Here is an 18,824-nt window from a genome sequence, read left to right on the forward strand (position 1 = left end):
CCCAGAGCGGGCCGAGGGGGCGGGGTCGTGAACTGCCCGCCGCCGGGTGGAGGGCCCTGGCAGGCAACCGGCGAGAGGGCGCCCCAGTCGACTGGGTCCGGCGAGCGGTTGGGGACTGGCCGAGTCCGCGGGCCGGCAGGTAGGACGTGGAGGCCGGGCTGGTGTGGGGGCGGACCGGGACGTCGGCGTAGCTGGGCGCGGTAGGGAGGGGAGAGAGGGGAGGGCGGGGACCTGGCACGGCCGGGCACCACCGTGAGGCGCAGGGACCCGACCGACCCGCAGACGCTCCGCGGGGCGCGAGGGCCTCTCTCTGGTCGTCGCCAGCCTGACTTGTCTTTCCTGGTCGCTGCCTTTCTCTGGCTGCTGTCGAAGCCTCGGGGAGTGCACCTGCCGGTGGGTCTTCCGGGGCTCGGTAGTCACGGAGAGATGATGAGGACGAGTAGGAAACGGCCTCACGGGTCACATCTGAGCCTTCCCGACCACCGCTTCCTGCTCCGGCTCTAACCGCATAGATTGAACAGATTGAATGCCGAGACATCTCTAAACTCGGCAACGGTCATTTTAAAGTGAAAGACCCCAGAAGGTTCTTACCCCAAATCTGTTCTGTAGTCTAAAGGAACACCTCATTATTTTTACTAGTTGAGGTATGAAGTTCTTGTTTTCTGTTCCTTAGGTTAAATTGTATTTCCCCAGTTAAGCTCATGCTGCCTTTTTTTTTTTTTCTTTTTGAAGATAGTCTCGGGCTGTCGGTCAGGCTGGAATGCATTGGTGCGATTAAGCTCATGCTGCTTTTTTTTTTTTTTCTTTTCTTTTTGGAGATAGTCTTGGTCTTTCGGTCAACCTGGAATGCATTGGTGCGATCTGGACTCAGTGCATCCTTCGTCCCCTGGGTTCAAGCAGTTCTCCTGCCGAGTCTCTCTAGTAACTGGGATTGCAGGCCTGTGCCACCATGCCCGGCTAATTTTTGTATTTTCAGTAAAGACAGAGTTTCGCCGTATTGGCCAGGCTGGTCTGGAACTCCTGACGTCAGGTGATCCGCCTGCCTTGGCCTCCCAAAGTACTGGGATTACAGGCGTGAGCCACTGTGCCCAACCTCATGCTGCTTTTTTATTTTTATTTTTTAACATTGTGTTTATTCATGTGATCTCTTGGGAACCCAGCTCTTCCATTTAGTTCCCTCTTTCTGTCCCTCAAATATTTTCCAGCGGGTGATTTCTGTATTGTTGCACTCTCTTTACAATAACAAAATTGCCTCCAAGTCTTCTTCTTCCCAAGAATCGTTTATTTGCTTTTTTTTTCTATCTTGCAATACATTCTTTTCCTTGACTTCTTCATCAGTTCCATTTTTGTGCACCTGATGTGTACCAGCTATTCTAGGCACTTGGGGTACAATGGTGAACAAGTAACTAATTTAGGTGGGGGCAGAGAGACACTCAAGTCAGTTAAGGAGAAGGTACCATTTGATGATGTGATAAAGAGTAAGTGGAAGCGTTATTTTGGCCAGGGGGATGTCAGAAATGGCCTTCAGGAAGAACTCTGCATTTAAAAACCTTCTATATACCAGTAACAACTAGAAGTTTTAATAATGAATAGACACTATTCATAATGGCATTCACAACTAAAGGTATCTAGAAATAGATCAATCTAAACTGTGTGGTCCTTTAGACAGAAAAGTATAAGTTTCTGTTGGAACACAAGACAACCCAAGTAAATGGGGAGATATACCATATTCATGGATGGAAAGACTCAACAAGAAGATACCAGTTTTACCAATTTCTGTGAATTTAGTGTGATGCCAATTAAAATCACTGTATGGTTTTATGGAACTTGACATGCTGAACTTAAAATTTATATGGAAAGGCAAAGGACCAAGAATTGGGAAGTCAATTTTGAAGAAGAAGAAGAAAAATAAGGTCTCTCCATATCAGATACCAAAGCTTAATATGAAGTTGTAATTATTAAGATGGTGTGGTATTGATTCAGGGATAGAGAAGTAGATTCATGGAACAGAATAGAGAAACTAGAAACATACCTATTTACATATGGGAGCTTAGTATACCACTGAGTGGTATTGCAAAGCAGGGGGAAGGCATAGACTATTCAATAAAGGATGGTAAGATATGTGAGATATGTGGCGTCATTATGGAATACAGCAGATAGGATTAGATTCTTGCTTTCAAACTATTGACAACAGTAGTTTCCAGATAGATTAAAGACCTAAATGTGAATGACACAGCTGCAAGATATTTGAAAGGAAATAAAAGAGACCATTGTCTCTGTGAAAGATTTCTTTTTTGTTTGCCTGTTAAATCTTGTTACACATAAGATTCATCATGTTAAGCATTTTGAGATGTTGAGTTTGGTGACATTTGCATTGTGCAACCAGCACTACTGTCTCCCCAGCTTTTTAAAAAAAATCTGAGAACGATTTCTTAAGTTACAGAAAGCACCACTGAGGTGACATTCTGTTACTCCAAATGAAACATGTTGGTGGCTTGAGCTAGACAAAAGTGTAGCAGTGAATACAGAGAGAAATGGATGGATTTTGGGGTATGTTTTGATGTAAGAGAAGAGGAATTATGCATGATTTGGATGTAGGGTAAGGGGAAAACAAGGAATCAAGGGCAACATCTGTTTTTTTGCTTAAGAGGAAGATTATTTAGCATTTACAATAAAAAAGCATTGACCATTTGGTGGATGGTGATGGAGAAGATTTGTGGAGGAAGAGTTTGGGGAGAAAAAGAATTCTGTTTTGGATGGCTAAGTATGAAAAGCCTATTGGACATCCAAGTGGAAATGTTCCAACAGCTGTTAGATAGATGGGTCAGGAAAGACCGTAGCTAGAGGTACTCTGAGATCACTGGCATATAGATATTAAAAACTGTGATGTGGGCTGGGTGTGGTGGCTTATGCCTGTAATCCCAGCACTTTGGGAGGCCAAGGTGGGTGGATCACGAGGTCAGGAGATCGAGACCATCCTGGCTAACATGGTGAAACCCCGTCTCTACTAAAAATACAAAAAATTAGCTGGGCATGGTGGCACGCACCTGTAATCCCAGCTATTATAGGTGGGAGGCTGAGGGAGGAGAATCGCTTGAACCCAGGAGGCGGAGGTTGCAGCGAGCTGAAATTGTGCCACTGCACTCCAGCTTGGGCAACAGAGACTCCATCTCAAAAAAAAAAAAGAACTTTTGAATATTTGTGTTAGTATTAGATTCAGCTATATTACACAGAAAACAAGATAATATTGGCTTAAATATGTATATGATTGCATAGGTAGGCAGGCTTGCTTTTATGGCAGCAGCTCTGTAATCATCAGGGACTCAAATTCTTCTATCTGGCTGCTCTACCGTCCTTAATATGATGCTTCATGGTAAGATGACTGCTTTAATTTGAACTGACAGTTACTCATTCTAGCAAGAGGGAGGAGGGAAGGAGAAAGAAAGGCACATAGCCTTCTTTTTAAGGACACTTTTCAGAAATTGCATATGATACATCCACTCATATTTCATTAGCCAGTGTTAGTAAGTGCCCACGGTTAACCAGAAAGAAAGATGATGTAGTCTTTTTTGTTATCTGTGTACCCAGCGACAATTCAGGTTTTGTTAATCAGAATGAAGGGATGAAATGATGTTTCAGTCTGGCTGCTTCTTCTACCAGGGCAATGAAGCTTCTGTTATGAAGATCCCAGTGACCTCCATAGTGTTAAATTTAATGGAATTTTTGAATATTTGATTTTTAAATTATCTCTTCCCTTTTACTTTCTCTGTCTTAGTCTCCTCAAGATTTCTCCTCTGTTCTCTGCTTAAAATGAGTGTTTCAGATTTTATGTAATCACAATCATAATCTTTTTTTTTTTTTTTTTTTTTTTTTTTGAGACGGAGTTTCGCTCTTGTTACCCAGGCTGGAGTGCAATGGCGCGATCTCGGCTCACCGCAACCTCCGCCTCCTGGGTTCAGGCAATTCTCCTGCCTCAGCCTCCTGAGTAGCTGGGATTACAGACACGTGCCACCATGCCCAGCTAATGTTTTGTAGTTTTTTTTTTTTTAGTAGAGACGGGGTTTCACCATGTTGACCAGGATGGTCTCGATCTCTTGACCTCGTGATCCACCCGCCTCGGCCTCCCAAAGTGCTGGGATTACAGGCTTGAGCCACCGCGCCCGGCCCACAATCATAATCTTAAAGGTGCTTTTAAATAGAAATTGACAGGCAGACTCTAAAATTATGTGGAAGTGCCAAGGACCTACAGTAGTCCATCTTGAAAAGGAAGGACATAGCTGGAGAATTTAATGCTACTAGCTTCAAGATCTACTTTAAAACTGCAGTAATCTAAACAGTGAAGTATTTATATAAGGATTGATAAATAGGTTGATGGCGTGGAATAGCTCCATACTTATAAATTCCATTAGGGTTTTTTTTTTTTTTTTAAAGATATGAGTCTCACTGTGTTGCCTAGGCTGGTGTTGGGCTCCTGAGCTCAACCTGTCCTCCTGCCTCAGGCTTCTGTGTAGCTGGGATTACAGACATGTGCCATAGGTATAGTCAGTTGATTGGTGTTCTCAAGCAATCATCCCACCTTGGCCTCCCAGAGCCACCCCGCCCGGCCTGGAGTGCCACTATGCTTGGCCCTATGGTGTACTTTTTATTGTTACTTTATAGTGTATTCCTTTATTCCCTCTACTTATAAAAAAATAAAATTTACTGTAAAGCAGTATACCAAGTTAAGCTGGCAGCAGCCTTATTTATCTCATGTAAAGGAATGTTTAGGTCAGGCCGGGCGTGGTGGCCCATGCCTGTAATCCCAGCACTTTGGGAGGCCGAGGTGGGCAGATCACAAAGTCAAGAGATCGAGACCATCCTGGCCAACATGGTGAAACCCCATCTCTACTAAAAAATACAAAAATTAGCTGGGCATGGTGGTGCACACCTGTAGTCCCAGCTACTTGGGAGGCTAAGGCAGGAGTATTGCTTGAACCCAGGAGGTGGAGGTTGCAGTGAGCGGAGATCAGGCCACTGCACTCCAGCTTGGTGCCTGGCGACAAAGTGAGACTCTGTCTAAAAAAAAAATTACATGTCAGCTTTTTGAGGCATTATAAACCATCTCAAAGGCTACCTGCTAAAACAGACATTTATTATTGCTTGCAGTCTAAGGGTTGAATATGGATTTGTAGAGTCAGCTAGGGGCTGGGTAGTTTGATGTGGCTTCACATGCATGGTGGCTGGTGCTGGCTGTCAGTTGGTACTTGTTGGCTTCATTAATGGGGATATTGGGCATTTCTCATGTGATCCAGCAGACTAACCTAGGCATCTTTACATAGTGCTGGTCACAGGGTTCTCAAGAGCAATAGGAGAGAGGCCTTGACATGCATCTACTGCCCAAGTCTTAGCATGCATTATGTTTCCATTGTCCTGTGGCCAAAGTTACTCATAAGACCAATCGAAAGTCGCTATGGGAGGGAACTAGCGAAGAACATGGTTATAGGAAAAGGAATAATTTGTGGTCATTAAAAAAAAAATCTGCACTTAATACAACAACTATGTGTAAAAAAGCAGGCAAGTGTGAAAGTGAGCCAACTGGAAATTTTAGAAATAAAAAGTTATTGAAATACTCAGTGGGTGGATTGAATGATAGTCTAAACACAACTAAATAGAGGATTAATTAATTGGATGATAGATTTGGGGAAATAATCTGTAATGCATGTTAGAGAGATAGAAAAAAATGGAAGAAGTTGAGATTTGAAGGTTAGACTTTAAAAATCTAGCGTACATCTAACACGAGTACCAGAAGGTAAAAGTTGAATGGGGGTCAAAGTGATAATTGTTAAGAATATTGCAGAATCGAAGAAAAATGTGAGTTCTAAGATTGAAGGAGCATACCAAATCTTGAGTAGGGTATATAAAAAGAAACGCATACATAGACATAAAGTAGAGAATTGTAAGAACATCAAAAACAAACCAAAGATCTTCAAACTGCCAGATAGAATATAATATTGATACCACTGATGAGTAAGATTTATTGAACATTTAATTTGGAATAGGCACTATTCTATGTGTTTTACATATATTAACTCATATAATATTTGTAACAATCCTTTACAGTAGTTCCCTTATTATCGCCGTTTTATAGGTGAGGAAAGTAAGACACAGAGAGGTTAATTAACTGTCTCATTATCATATATCTAGTGTTTTAAAATGTACCTGGATTTTGTTTTAATCAGGTATGGTAAGAAGACAGACACAGAAACAACTGCCTTGAAAGAAGAGTTTATGGCCGGGCACCGTGGCTCACGCCTGTAATCCCAGCACTTTGGGAGGCTGAGGTGGGCAGATCACCTGAGGTCAGGAGTTTGAGACCAGCCTGGCCAACATGGTGAAACCCTGTCTCTAAAAAAAAAAAAAGAAAAGAAAGAAAGAAGAGTTTATTATGTACAGGTCCCAAGGAATAATGGGCACACCACACCATACAAGGCCACATGGGGAAGTACCAGGGTAATTCAGGAGGAACATGAGCAGTGTGAAAGCATGGGCCAGAGCTTGCTTTTATTGTGTTTTTTTTGTGGGAAGGAATGAGCGAGACAGAGTAGACAGGCTGAACAAATTTAGGATGAGATAGTTTGAATAATTTTGACAGGCCAGAGAGGTGATCTGTAGTTGTCCAGTACCTGGCTCTGAGGAGATACAGAGTAACAGAGGCATCATCAGCTGTGTGTGGTGGTGGGGGGTGTACACCCAGGATTGGTTGGTTTGCATTTGAGAGGCATGCTCACAGGCAAGTTGTTTGCTACCTCTAGCAGTTAGCTATCCCAGAGAGGGGCAGTCATTCCCTAGGTTCTTAAGGTCCTAAGATGTCAAAGCATCATTAGGAAAAAAAATGGCTAATGTGAGTTGTTGGTGGAACTGGATTTGAAACCAGGTAGTATGGTCCTACAGAGCCCATTCTTAAACTTCTTTGCTATTATTTTGCCTGCAAAGAAACAATAATTAGACTTAGATTTCTCCTGAGCAACAAAAAATATCAGTGAAAATATAATTAATGTAATGAAGGAAATCTGTTATTCTAAATTCTAAACCGAGAATTCCAAACCCAGCTATTATTATTATTTTCTGAGACAGAGTGTAGTGCATGATCATGGCTCACTGCAACCTCTGCCTCCCAGGTTCAAGCAATTCCCTTGCCTCAGCCTCCTGGGTAGCTGGGACTGCAGGTACATGCCAATGGGCCTGGCTAATTTTTTATTTTTTTGGAGAGATGAGGTTTTCCTGGTCTTGAACTCCTGGGCTGGTAGAGCTCCTGGGCTCAAGCAGTCTGCCCACCTTGGCCTCCCAAATTGCTGGGATTATAGGCATGAGCCACCACACCTGGCCCAAACACAACTATTTTTTAGTATATCTAAAATTGAGCATTTTTAGACATGCTAAGACTGAGAGTGCTAAGTACAGATATGCCTTCATGAAAACTATCAAAGGATATACCTTCATCAAGAATGATTTGAACCTAGAAGGAAGTTGTGGATGCAAGAAACAAAAGTAAGGAAAGAAATAGACAAAATGTTGGTAAATATTTAGATTGACTGCTTTAAAAAATGACTTCTTTTGGGCTGTTTAAAAATAAAATGGAGAGAGAGAGATCCAAGATGGCTGATCACTAGCAGCTCGGGATTGTAGCTCCCACTGAAAGTGCAGAGAACGAGAGGACACCACACTTTCAGATGAATTTTTGTTGCTCACGCACCAGGAGATTCCCAGTGGAGGAGCCCCACGGGTTGCCAGCGCGACGGCGAGGCGGTTTTGCCGCTGCGTTGCTGCGGTGGTTCTTGGTGCAGAGTCAGAAAAGCACCATCAATCATAATGCTGCTGTTTTGGCCAGTGCAGTGGGTTGCTCAGATTTTAGCGGTGGGAATCAACAAGTTGGACGTCCGCTCAGAAACCCAATTATAAAGATGGTAATTATAAAGACCACAGATGGATAAATTTATAACGAAGGGAAGAAAACAGCCTAAAAAGGCTGAGAATACCCAAAATCAGAACGCTTCTCCCTCTACAGGGGATCACAGTTCCTCATCAGCAATGGAACAAGGCCTGATGGAGAATGAGTGTGTTCCATTAACAGAAGCAGGCTTCAAAAGGCGGATGATAAGAAACTTCTGTGAATTAAAAGAACTTGTTCTAACCCAATGCAAAGAAACTAAGAACTTTGAAAAAAGGTTTGATGAAATGTTAACAAAAATACACAATTTAGAGAGGAATATAAGTGAATTAATGGATCTGAAAAAAACAACATGAGAACTTCACGAACTATGCACAAGTTTTAACAGCCGAATTGATCAAGCAGAAGAAAAGATATCAGAAGTTGAAGACCAACTTAATGAAATAAAACAAGAAGACAACATTAGAGAAAAAAGGATAAAAAGGAACAAGCAAAGTCTCCAAGAAATATGGGACTATGTGAAAAGACCTAATCTACGCTTGATAGGGGTACCTGAATGTGATGAAGAGAATCAATCCAAGCTGGAAAATACGCTTCAGGATATTATTCAGGAAAACTTTCCCAACCTAGCAAGGCAGGACAGTATTCAACTGCAGGTAATACAGAGAACACCACAAAGATATTCCTCAAGAAGACCAACCTCAAGGCACATAATCGCCAGATTCACCAGGGTTGAAATGAAGGAGAAAATACTGAGGGCAGCCAGAGAGAAAGGTCAGGTTACTCACAAAGGGAAGCCTATCAGACTCACAGCAGATCTCTCAGCAGAAACCCTGCAAGCCAGAAGAGAGTGGGGGCCAATATTCAAGATCCTTAAAGAAAAGAACTTTCAACCCAGAATTTTATCCAGCCAAACTAAGCTTCATAAGTGAAGGAAAAATAAAATATTTTGTGAACAAGCAAGCACTCAGAGATTTCATCACCACCAGGCCTGCTTTACAAGAGCTTCTGAAAGAACCACTACACATAGAAAGGAACAACCAGTATCAGCCTTTCTACACAATACCAAAAAGTAAAGAGCATCAACATAATCAAGAATTTACATCAACTAATGGGCAAAACAGCCAGCTAACATTAAACGGCAGTATTAAACTCACATATATTATAATTCTAAATTTAAATTGACTAAATCCCCCAATCCAAAGACACAGACAGGCAAAAAAAGCCAAAACCCATCGGTATGCTGCATCCAGACCCATCTCACATGCAAGGATACACAAAGACTCAAAACAAAGGGATGAAGAAAGATTTACCAACCACATGGAGAGCAAAAATAAATAAATAAAAAGCAGGAGTTGCTTTAAAGCAACAAAGATCAAAAGAAGCAAAGAAGGATATTACATAATGATAAAAGGATCAATGCAACAAGAAGAGCTAAAGATCCTAAATATATATGCACCCGATACAGGAATACCCAGATATATAAGACTTATAAAGAGACTTAGACTCCCATACAATAATAGTGGGAGACTTCAACACCAATATTAGACAGATCAATGAGACAGAAAATTATCAATGATATCCAGGATTTGAGCTCAGATCCGGAACAAGTAAACTTAACATTTATAGAACTCTCCACTTTAAATACACAAAATATACACTCTTATCAGTACCACATCACATCTATTTACAGGTTTCAATGAAATATTGGTTGGCTGCTTGTTTGTTATTTTCTTCCCTCATTTTTTTTTTCATGTCTCTATTATTAAGCACAATTATAGGAATACCCATTTTTAGACTGCATTCTAGCCCAGGCAATAAAGCAACACCCTGTTCTCTCTCCCTCTTCCTCTTCCTCTTTCTTCCTCTCCATTCTTTTGTTTTATTCTTTTTTTTCTTTCTTTCTTTCTTTTTTTTTTAAGAAAAAAATAAAAATAAAAATAAAATGGAATTAAAATACTAGACAAAAATACCTAAGATAGGAGAGGATTGGATTTAAAGCATTTTAATTTTCTCATTTGGAAGGATAATTATATTGTTTAAATTCATACTTTATATAGCACATTTAAAGTGTAGCTATTTACTGAAGGAATAGAAATAAATGTTATAACTTTAAACCAATTAAAGAGTAATAAAATTGTGATCTATCCAACATACAAGAAATGTAAATGAATTAAATTCATCTATTAAAGGAGAGGTTTTGAAATTATAAATGATACCAAAAGATTATAACCATGATGGAAAAAGGTAAAATAGTTAAATACTTTATAGAGAAAACTGGCATGGATATATTAATATATTAAATAGAACTTAAAGCAATAAATAGAGATAAAGGAAGATAGGATGTGATGACAAAAGGAAGAAAGTACTAAGTTTGTAATAATCATGAATCTGTGGTTACCTAATGGCATATCTTTTCACATCATGACCCCCAAAATGGGTAGTATTTCTTTGCCACACTGATAGGGGTGTTCTGCACTAGAGTGTAAGATCTATGAAAGCAAGGCACTTTTTTTTCATTGTTTAATCACTAGCGTCTACAACAGTTCTTGGTTCATAGGGACTCAGAAAAGGATTCGCTTAATGAATAAAAAAATAATGGACAACAAAAGGAGAAAATTGACAAGTGTTCAAATCAGGATGAAACTTAAAAAAAACCCCTCTCATACTGGTAAGTCATGCAGACAAAAATTAGCAAGGCTACTCAATGGCTGTTTGGAGCTGTGAAAAAAAAAATTTAGCAAGACTATAGAAACAAAATTAACAAGCCTAGTATAATGGATATATTCTGCTCACAACAAAAGAATGAGCTTATGTGATATGTTTATAGATATTAACTGGAATCAGGTAACAAAGCAAGTCTTTGTAATTTTAAAGGATCTATGTCACATAGCACAATAAGATGTAATCTTTGCCTGTAATCCCAGCACTTTGGGAGGCCGAGGCAGGTGGATCACTTGAGGTCAGGAGTTCAAGACCAGCCTTGGCAACATGGTGAAACCCTGTCTCTACAAAAAAAATACAAAAAATTAGCCAGGTGTGGTGGTGGGCACCTATAGTCCCAGCTACTCGGTAGGCTGAGGTGGGAGGATTGCTTGAGCCTGGAAGGCAGAGGTTGCAGTGAGTGGTGATTGCACCACTGCACTCCAGCCTGGGTGACAGAGCCAGACCCTGTTTCAAAAAAAAAAAAAAGATAATCTTTAAAAATTTTATTGGCAAACTAAAAGCCACACTCTTAAACAGTTCACAGAGTAGAGAAAAATTACAGTGGAATTTAAGAGCAAGAATTTTTTTTTTGTTTTGAAACAGGGTCTCACTGTTGCTGAAGACGGCAGGCTGGAGTACAGTGGCATGATCTCAGCTCACTGCAGCCTCCACCTTTCAGGTTCAAGCGATTCTCCCATTTCAGCCTGCTGAGTAGCTGGGACTACAGGTGGGTACCACCACACCTGGCTGATTCCTTTTGGTAGAGTCAGCGTTTCACCTGTTGGGTAGGCTGGTCTTGAACTCCTGACCTCAAGTGATCTGCCTGCCTCAGCCTCCCAAACTGCTAGGATTATAAGAATTTATAGTCTTAAATGCATTTGTGAAAGAACAATAAGTGCTCGTCTTAGGCAATATTGAAGAAGTTAGGAAAAAGACAGGGCGCACTTAAAGAAAGAATCAAAAAAGAGCAGAAATAGAAAACAAAACGAGAGAGGTACCTTCAAGGTACCTTCTTTCCTTCCCCTTGTAGCAAAAATCTCATTATCCAAAGATAATCTGATATGGTTCTAGAATACTGAGTTGTGTTCTGGGAATGATTGGATCATATTTAGATCGTCTTTACTCAGTTGATTAATTAGTTGGGTGTTAGCTCACCTTTGATAGAATGCCAACAATTAACAAATTTCAAAATTTTTAAACAATGTGGGTACTATCCTGAAGGAACTAGAGAGAAGCTAAATGCGTCTGTGGATTCTAAGTGTACCGTCCACATAGAGCTTCTCATTTCTGTAGGGCCTTCAGTTATCAGAGATAAATACATACACATATGTATATTTTCAAAGACATTAAATTTTTTTCTTGCCTATATTGGTATTCTGATTAAAAATCTAATTCTGGTTACCTGTTAATTCTTGTGTTCTGGGACTGATTGTATCATATTTAGATCATCTTTCCAATTGTGAAGACTATGCACAATTAGACACAGTATGAGGAAGAATAATGAAAATACTAACAAAGTATTATTTAATAAGTCTCTCTTTTTTTTTTTTTTTTGAGACAAGAGTTTTGCTCTTGTTACCCAGGCTGGAGTGCAGTGGCATGATCTCAGCTCACTGCAACCTCCTCCTCTCTCTTAAGTTTTTAATGGAGAATTTTTTTTTTTTTTTTGAGATGGAGTCTCACTCTTGTTGCCCAGGCTAGTGTGCAGTGGTGTGATCTTGGCACACTGCAACCTCCGCCTCCCAGGTTAAAGTGATTCTCCTGCCCCAGCCTCCCAGGTAGCTAGGATTACAGGTGTGCACCACCACGCCCAGCTAATTTTGTATTTTAGCAGAGACAGGATTTCTCCATGTTGGTCAGTCTGGTCTTGAACTCCCGACCTCAGGTGATCTGCCTGCCTAGGCCTCCCAAAGTGCTGAGATTACAGGTGTGAGCCACTGCGCTTGACAAAGAAATTTTTTTTTTTTTTTGAGACGGAGTTTCGCTCTTGTTACCCAGGCTGGAGTGCAATGGCGCGATCTCGGCTCACTGCAACCTCCGCCTCCTGGGTTCAGGCAATTCTCCTGCCTCAGCCTCCTGAGTAGCTGGGATTACAGGCACGTGCCACCATGCCCAGCTAATTTTTTGTATTTTTAGTAGAGACGGGGTTTCACCATGTTGACCAGGATGGTCTCGATCTCTTGACCTTGTGATCCACCCGCCTCGGCCTCCCAAAGTGCTGAGATTACAGGCTTGAGCCACCGCGCCCGGCCCGAGAAATTTTTTTAATTGGAAAGTTTTTTTTGTGATCTTGAAAAAGCTAACTCTGTGGGTCATCCACTGTGATGGTAACATGTTCTTGTAGTTAAATGTTTTGAATTAGATGCTAAATTAAATGTGTTGAATTGTTCTACTTACACAGAATGTCCCTGGCTGCTTATTGTGTCATCTGTTGCAGAAGAATAGGAACCTCTACTTCCCCACCAAAAAGTGACACATACTGGAGAGATATCAGTGAGTATAGCTTAAACAACTTATTTTCTTATAGAAACAGGGATAGACTTGTGGCTTTTTCCAGGGTGGGCCACAGAGACTTATTGAACCCATGATGAAATCTCAAATTCGTTTATGTCTTTCTGTGCTAATAGTCCATCCCAAATTTATAGGACCAGAGCCATACATACTTCTTTTCCTTGAGAATTCTTTTCCCTCTTCTACTTCTGTCAAATTTCATACTCATCATCCTAAACTTAAATATAACTGCGTCTCCATTCAGCAGATATTTATTAAACTCTTGCAAAACAAAGTGCCAGGCACCCATATTAGGTTCTGGGCTTACAGTGATGAGCAAGGAAGATGCTGTCCTTGCCTTAGAGGGGCTTGGGATATGGCTGAAGTCTACTCCATTTGTAGCCTTGCCTTCATTGAGGAAGCTTCTCTGACACCCTAGGCCAGATTGGATCTGTTACTTGTTATTTTGTAGGGTCAGTATAGAACTTAGTTAATTATCTGTCTTTCCCCATATACTGTAAACTCTGTGAAGGCAGTATTTTATCTTGTTTACCATTACAACCTAGTTATTTATTATGCATGGCATATAGTAGGTGATCAAATAGTATTCGTTGAATGGAAGAATGAAATAACTTACCTTTTCTGAGCATTATTTCCTTTATGTGTAAAATGAGAAGATTGGCCTAGAACATCTTTTATTCATTTGACAATAAGCAAAAATATTTAGTTGACCGTGTATTCTGCCAGGTACAACACTAGGCCCTAAGAAAACAATATTGAATAAAACAAAGTTTTTTTTCTCATGGAGTTTCTTTTTGATCTTTAAGACAAATCTGTTTTTAGGGATAGATCATTTTTATCTAGAAAATTCTGATACTGTGTTTTAAATACAAAAAGAGAAGTGAGGAGAAATGTCATCTTGGTAGCATGAGTTGAATCTCTGAACAAAGCACTATCTCTATATGTGCAATAAATTATAGTTTAAGGCTGGGTACAGTGACTGATGCCTGTAATCCCAGCACTTTGGGAGGCCGAAGTGGGTGGATCACTTGAAATCAGGAGTTCAAGACCAGCCTGGTCAACATGGTAAAACCCCATCTCTACTGAAAATACAAAACTTAGCTGGGTATGGTGGCAGGTGCCTTTAATCTTAGCTCCTCAGGAGGCTGAGGCAGGAGAATAGTTTGAATCCGGGATTGGGAGATTGCAGTGAGCCAAGATTGTGTCATTGCACTCCAGCGTGGACAACAGAGTGAAACTCTGTCTTTTTATATACATGTGTGTGTATATATCTATCTATCTATCTATAAAATCTATTATATATAATATATATATTTTTATATATAAATATGTATACATATATATACCTTTATATATATATATAAAATATGTTATACATAAAATTATGTATAACAATATATGTATATAAAAAATAGATTTTTGTGGGCTATCCTTAGTACCTAATCATCATGAGTACCATGTCAGTTAAGTTTGTGCACAGTGCATGCAATAGAAATGAGTCCAGTGGCTTAAGTTAATATGGTTTTCATTCTTCTTATATCATAATAAGTCAAGGTGGAGACAGTTTAGGGCAGGAATTGCAGTTTAGCAATCTTCTTGTCTTCTTGCTCCGTTCTCTTCATTGTCCTCATGGTCACAAGATGGTTGCTGAATCCTTGGGCATCAAGAAGCAGAGGGCCAAAAGCCATCTGGAGGCTTTGTCTGTTTATGTGGGGAGGGATCCGCCTCTATAGACTTCCATCTATATCCAATTGGCTACAATTGTGTTGCACAATTAGCCCTAGCTACAGACTGCTCTAGAAATTTGATTATTTTTAGGTGGCAATCAGATTGCATATTTGTAAGGACTAAAGGGCATGTGTACTGGGCAAGCAATTAGCAATGTCTGCCACAGGAATTTTTTAATATGAAAAAAGTTTTCTAAGACCCAAACAAACATTTATAAATAAACTTGTAGAATATAATCTCTATTTTATATTATATTTTATTTTAATTTAATTTTATTTATTTATTTTGAGACAGAGTCTTGCTCTGTCACCCAGGCTGGAGTGCAGTGGTGCGATCTTGGCTCACTGCAGTCTCCACCTCCCCGGTTCAAGCAATTCTCCTGCCTCAGCCTCCCGAGTAGCTGGGATTACAGGTGCTGGCCACCATGCCTGGCTAGTTTTTTTTTTAAGTGGAAATAGGGTTTCGCTGTGTTGGCCAGGTTAGTCTTGAACTCCTGACCTCAGGTGATCCGCTCGCCTTGGCCTCTCGAAGTGCTGAGATTGCAGGCGTGAGCCACCGCACCTGGCCTAATCTCCATTTTAAATGGGGCTATGTACATCTATACCTTACCATCAATTATAACGTAATTACTTTAGAAAACATTCTTTTGTGTCCCCACTTGACAATATAATCCGTCAGTATAGTACTAGTAGTGATAGGGACAATGCTTCCCGTTCCTTTATTTAATTGTTAACTAAAAGGGGTCAGAGGGGAAGTGAGTTGCCTGCATGTTGCATTCGGTGGAAGACCTGTAGTCCTGCCAGCATCAGCAGTGGAACAGGGACTAGGAAGTGGAGAAAGGGGAGAATGAGTATGAAATGTCATCAGTACACATTACATTTGCAGTCAGTGTTTAAGTGATTGGTGTGTTTGAGGATAGGAGACCATTTATTGATAGCAACTGATTATGTTAGTAGGAAAATAATGACTTCTCATCTGATAATGTGTGATATAGGTAGAGAACTACTGTGTTGCCTGTTTCCTGTCACACTTTAAAAAATGAAATTCATCACATTGACTTTTTTTCTTTTGAAGGAAATATAATAAAGTTTACTGGATCACTTATTTTAGGGTAAGTTGTCAACTGTGGATTATTAATTGGCTTCATTATACTCTATTTGAAATCTCAATGGAAGTGACTTACAGGTTGCATGGGGTATTCAAAGGGTATAGATTTTGGAATTAGACTGCTGGATTTAATCACTGATTCCACTACTTAAATGTTGTCATGATGTTTTCTTATCTTCTGAGGAATGCTTTCTCTTAGAGCCAGCTGTGTACCAGGAACTCTGCCTACCTGGCACTGCTGCTGTGAGAAAAGCACTTTGACACACTCATATCAGGCACTCACTTAGCTGTGACACACTTAAAGTCATGTTGTGTATTAGTTTCTAAAGTGGATGAAAAAGGTACAAATTACCATAGTCAAAAGTATTTCGGAAAATCCCTTAAATCACCGTAAAACTCACATGAAAGGAAATTGAGGCTAACTGAGAAAACCAGCAGACCGATATCTCCCATCCGATGTTCCCTCAGGAACACGTGGGTGATGAATGCAGTGACCTTCTTTCAGCAAACTGTTAGTTTTCACATTCCTCCTTTTGTTTTTTTTTTTTTTTAGGGGAGGAATATATATGTAATACCATTGTACTGTATTTGTTAATAGTTTGTTTTACTAGTACAAATATAAAATTAGCTCTTAGATGCTAAAATGATAAAAGAGATATATTTGGCATTTTATCCAAATGCATACATTTCTCTGTGACATTGTAATGTAAGGCAAAATATATTTAGATAATTTTCCCCTTTGACTCATTCTGGCCAAAGGATAAATGTATACGTACCCTTTTCTGTAATACAGTTTGTCTAACTCACAATTATATTCAGGATATAGTGAAAATTAATTACAGTTTTTATTATAGTAAATAATTTTGTCTTTCATGGAAAACATGATAAAAGTACTGAATACATTTACCCCTTTTGTTGGCTGTTCAGATACATCCTCAAGAGAGCAGAGGATTCTTTTTCTTTTTTTGAGACAGGGTCTTACTGTGTCATCCAGGCTAGAGTGTCCAGTGGTGTGATGTCCACTCACTGCAGCCTCTGCCTGCCAGGTTCAGGTGATCCTTCCACCTCAGCCTCCTAAATAGCTGGACCACAGGTGTGCACCACCACACTTGGCTTTTTTTTTTTTTTTTTTTTTGCATTTTTAGTAGAGACAGGGTCTCGCCATGTTGCTCAGGGTAGTCTTGAACTCCTGAGCTCAGGTGATCTGCCTGCCTTGGCCTTCTAAAGTACTGTGATTACAGGCCTGAGCCACCACCCCTGGCCAAGAGCAGAGGATTCTAAAGAGCCTTCTTTGTGTTCCTCTGGTGCTAGCCAGTGTCCGAACTTTGTTTCACCTGCTTGCCTGAGGGTGGAAACCAAAAGTCAGAAGGTGTAGGAAACAATGTTGCTAAGCTCTGAATCCAGAGTACCACCTTTGTGTCAGGATTTAGGGAGTGTGTTGTCAGTCTGATTAGGAAAAAAGAAATCTTCATTTTGAGATACACAACAAACAACATTTAAAAGTTAACTTCAGGTATTGCTCTTAGGAAAGGAGAAACTTTAATATGTGGCTGATGGGAGTACACATTGGCTAATCTTTTTGCAGAAGGTTTGTCATTATCTAGCAAAATTGAAGATGTATACTATCAGAAGGTATGTAATTCTAGATATGTACCTTAGAGGAACATGTACGGGTATGTACAGTACAGATATATAAGATATGTCTTTTTTTTTTTTTTTTTTTTTTTTAAGAGACAGGGTTTCACTATGTTGGCCATGCTGGTCTTGAACTTCTGACCTTGTGATCCACACACCTCGGCCCCCCAGAGTGCTGGGATTACAGGCGTGAGCCACCACGCCTGGCCAAGATGTATAACATACATAACAGTGGCCGGACGCGGTGGCTCATGCCTGTAATCCCAGCACTTTGGGAGGCCAAGGCAGGCGGATCACGAGGTCAAGAGATCGAGATCATCCTGGCCAACATGGTGAAACCCCATCTCAACTAAAAAATACAAACATTAGCTGGGTGTGGTGGTGCGCGCCTGTAGTCCCTGCTACTCAGGAGGCTGAGGCAGGAGAATTGCCTGAACTTGGGAGGTGGAGGTTGCAGTGAGCTGAGATCGTGCCACTGCACTCCAGCCCGGCATCTGGTGACAGAGCGAGACTCTGTCCCCCCCAAAAAAAAAAAGATATGTAACAGCATTGTTGTAATAGACTCAAACTAGAAATGTTCTCAATGCCCATCTATGGAAGAGTGAATAAATAAGTTGTAGTATATCCATCCGTGCAATGCATAATTGCATCGTATAGGAAAATCTAAGTTAAGGAAGTACATTTTACATGCAAGAACATGGATGAATCACACGAATACAAGGCTGAGCAAAAGAATTCATGTAGTGTGAGTCCATTGATGTGCATTTCAAAAACAGGCAAAACTAAGCTCTGTTGTTTAAGGATGGACACATAGGTGGCAAAACTGTAAAGAAAAGTAAGCACATTGTTATAATGAAAATCAGAATAATATATAGAGATGAGAACAGGTTATTATAAGGGAGAGACACACTGTGGGCTTCTAGGGTACTGTTAACATTCTGTTTCTTGTCTGGGTATGATTATGGAGCTATTATTATTTGTAAACTAAAATGTGTATATGCATGTATGTGTGCATATACAGTCATGTGTCAATAATGAGGATATATTCTCAGTAATGTGTTGTTAGCTGGTTTCATTGTTGTGCAAGCATCACAGAATACACTTGCACAACCCTAGATGGTAGAGCCTGCTACACACCTAGGCTATATGGGACAGCCTGTTGCTTCTAGGCTCCACACCTGTACCGCATGTGACTGTACTGAACACTGTA

At 40.3% G+C, this 18,824-nt stretch overlaps 1 protein-coding gene across 7 annotated transcripts in view; it reads left to right on the forward strand.

The window, feature by feature from the left end:
• Positions 1 to 8: 8 nt before the first annotated feature.
• Positions 9 to 18,824, forward strand: part of SERAC1 (serine active site containing 1) — a 57,527-nt gene continuing 38,711 nt past the window's right edge. For 2 of the 7 annotated variants that reach the window (XM_032253195.1, XM_032253199.1), the window contains exons 1-3: positions 9 to 139; positions 13,035 to 13,126; positions 15,947 to 15,983. In XM_032253195.1, coding sequence (XP_032109086.1) covers positions 13,036 to 13,126; positions 15,947 to 15,983 — 128 coding nt within the window. In that variant the 5' untranslated portion in view covers positions 9 to 139; position 13,035. The other 5 variants (XM_032253198.1, XM_032253196.1, XM_032253197.1 and 2 more) reach the window with 5 other exon arrangements.

The sequence above is a fragment of the Sapajus apella genome, unplaced genomic scaffold (genome assembly GCF_009761245.1).
Source record: "Sapajus apella isolate SASKATOON/1434 unplaced genomic scaffold, GSC_monkey_1.0 scaffold82, whole genome shotgun sequence".
NCBI classification, from domain to species: Eukaryota; Metazoa; Chordata; class Mammalia; order Primates; family Cebidae; genus Sapajus; species Sapajus apella.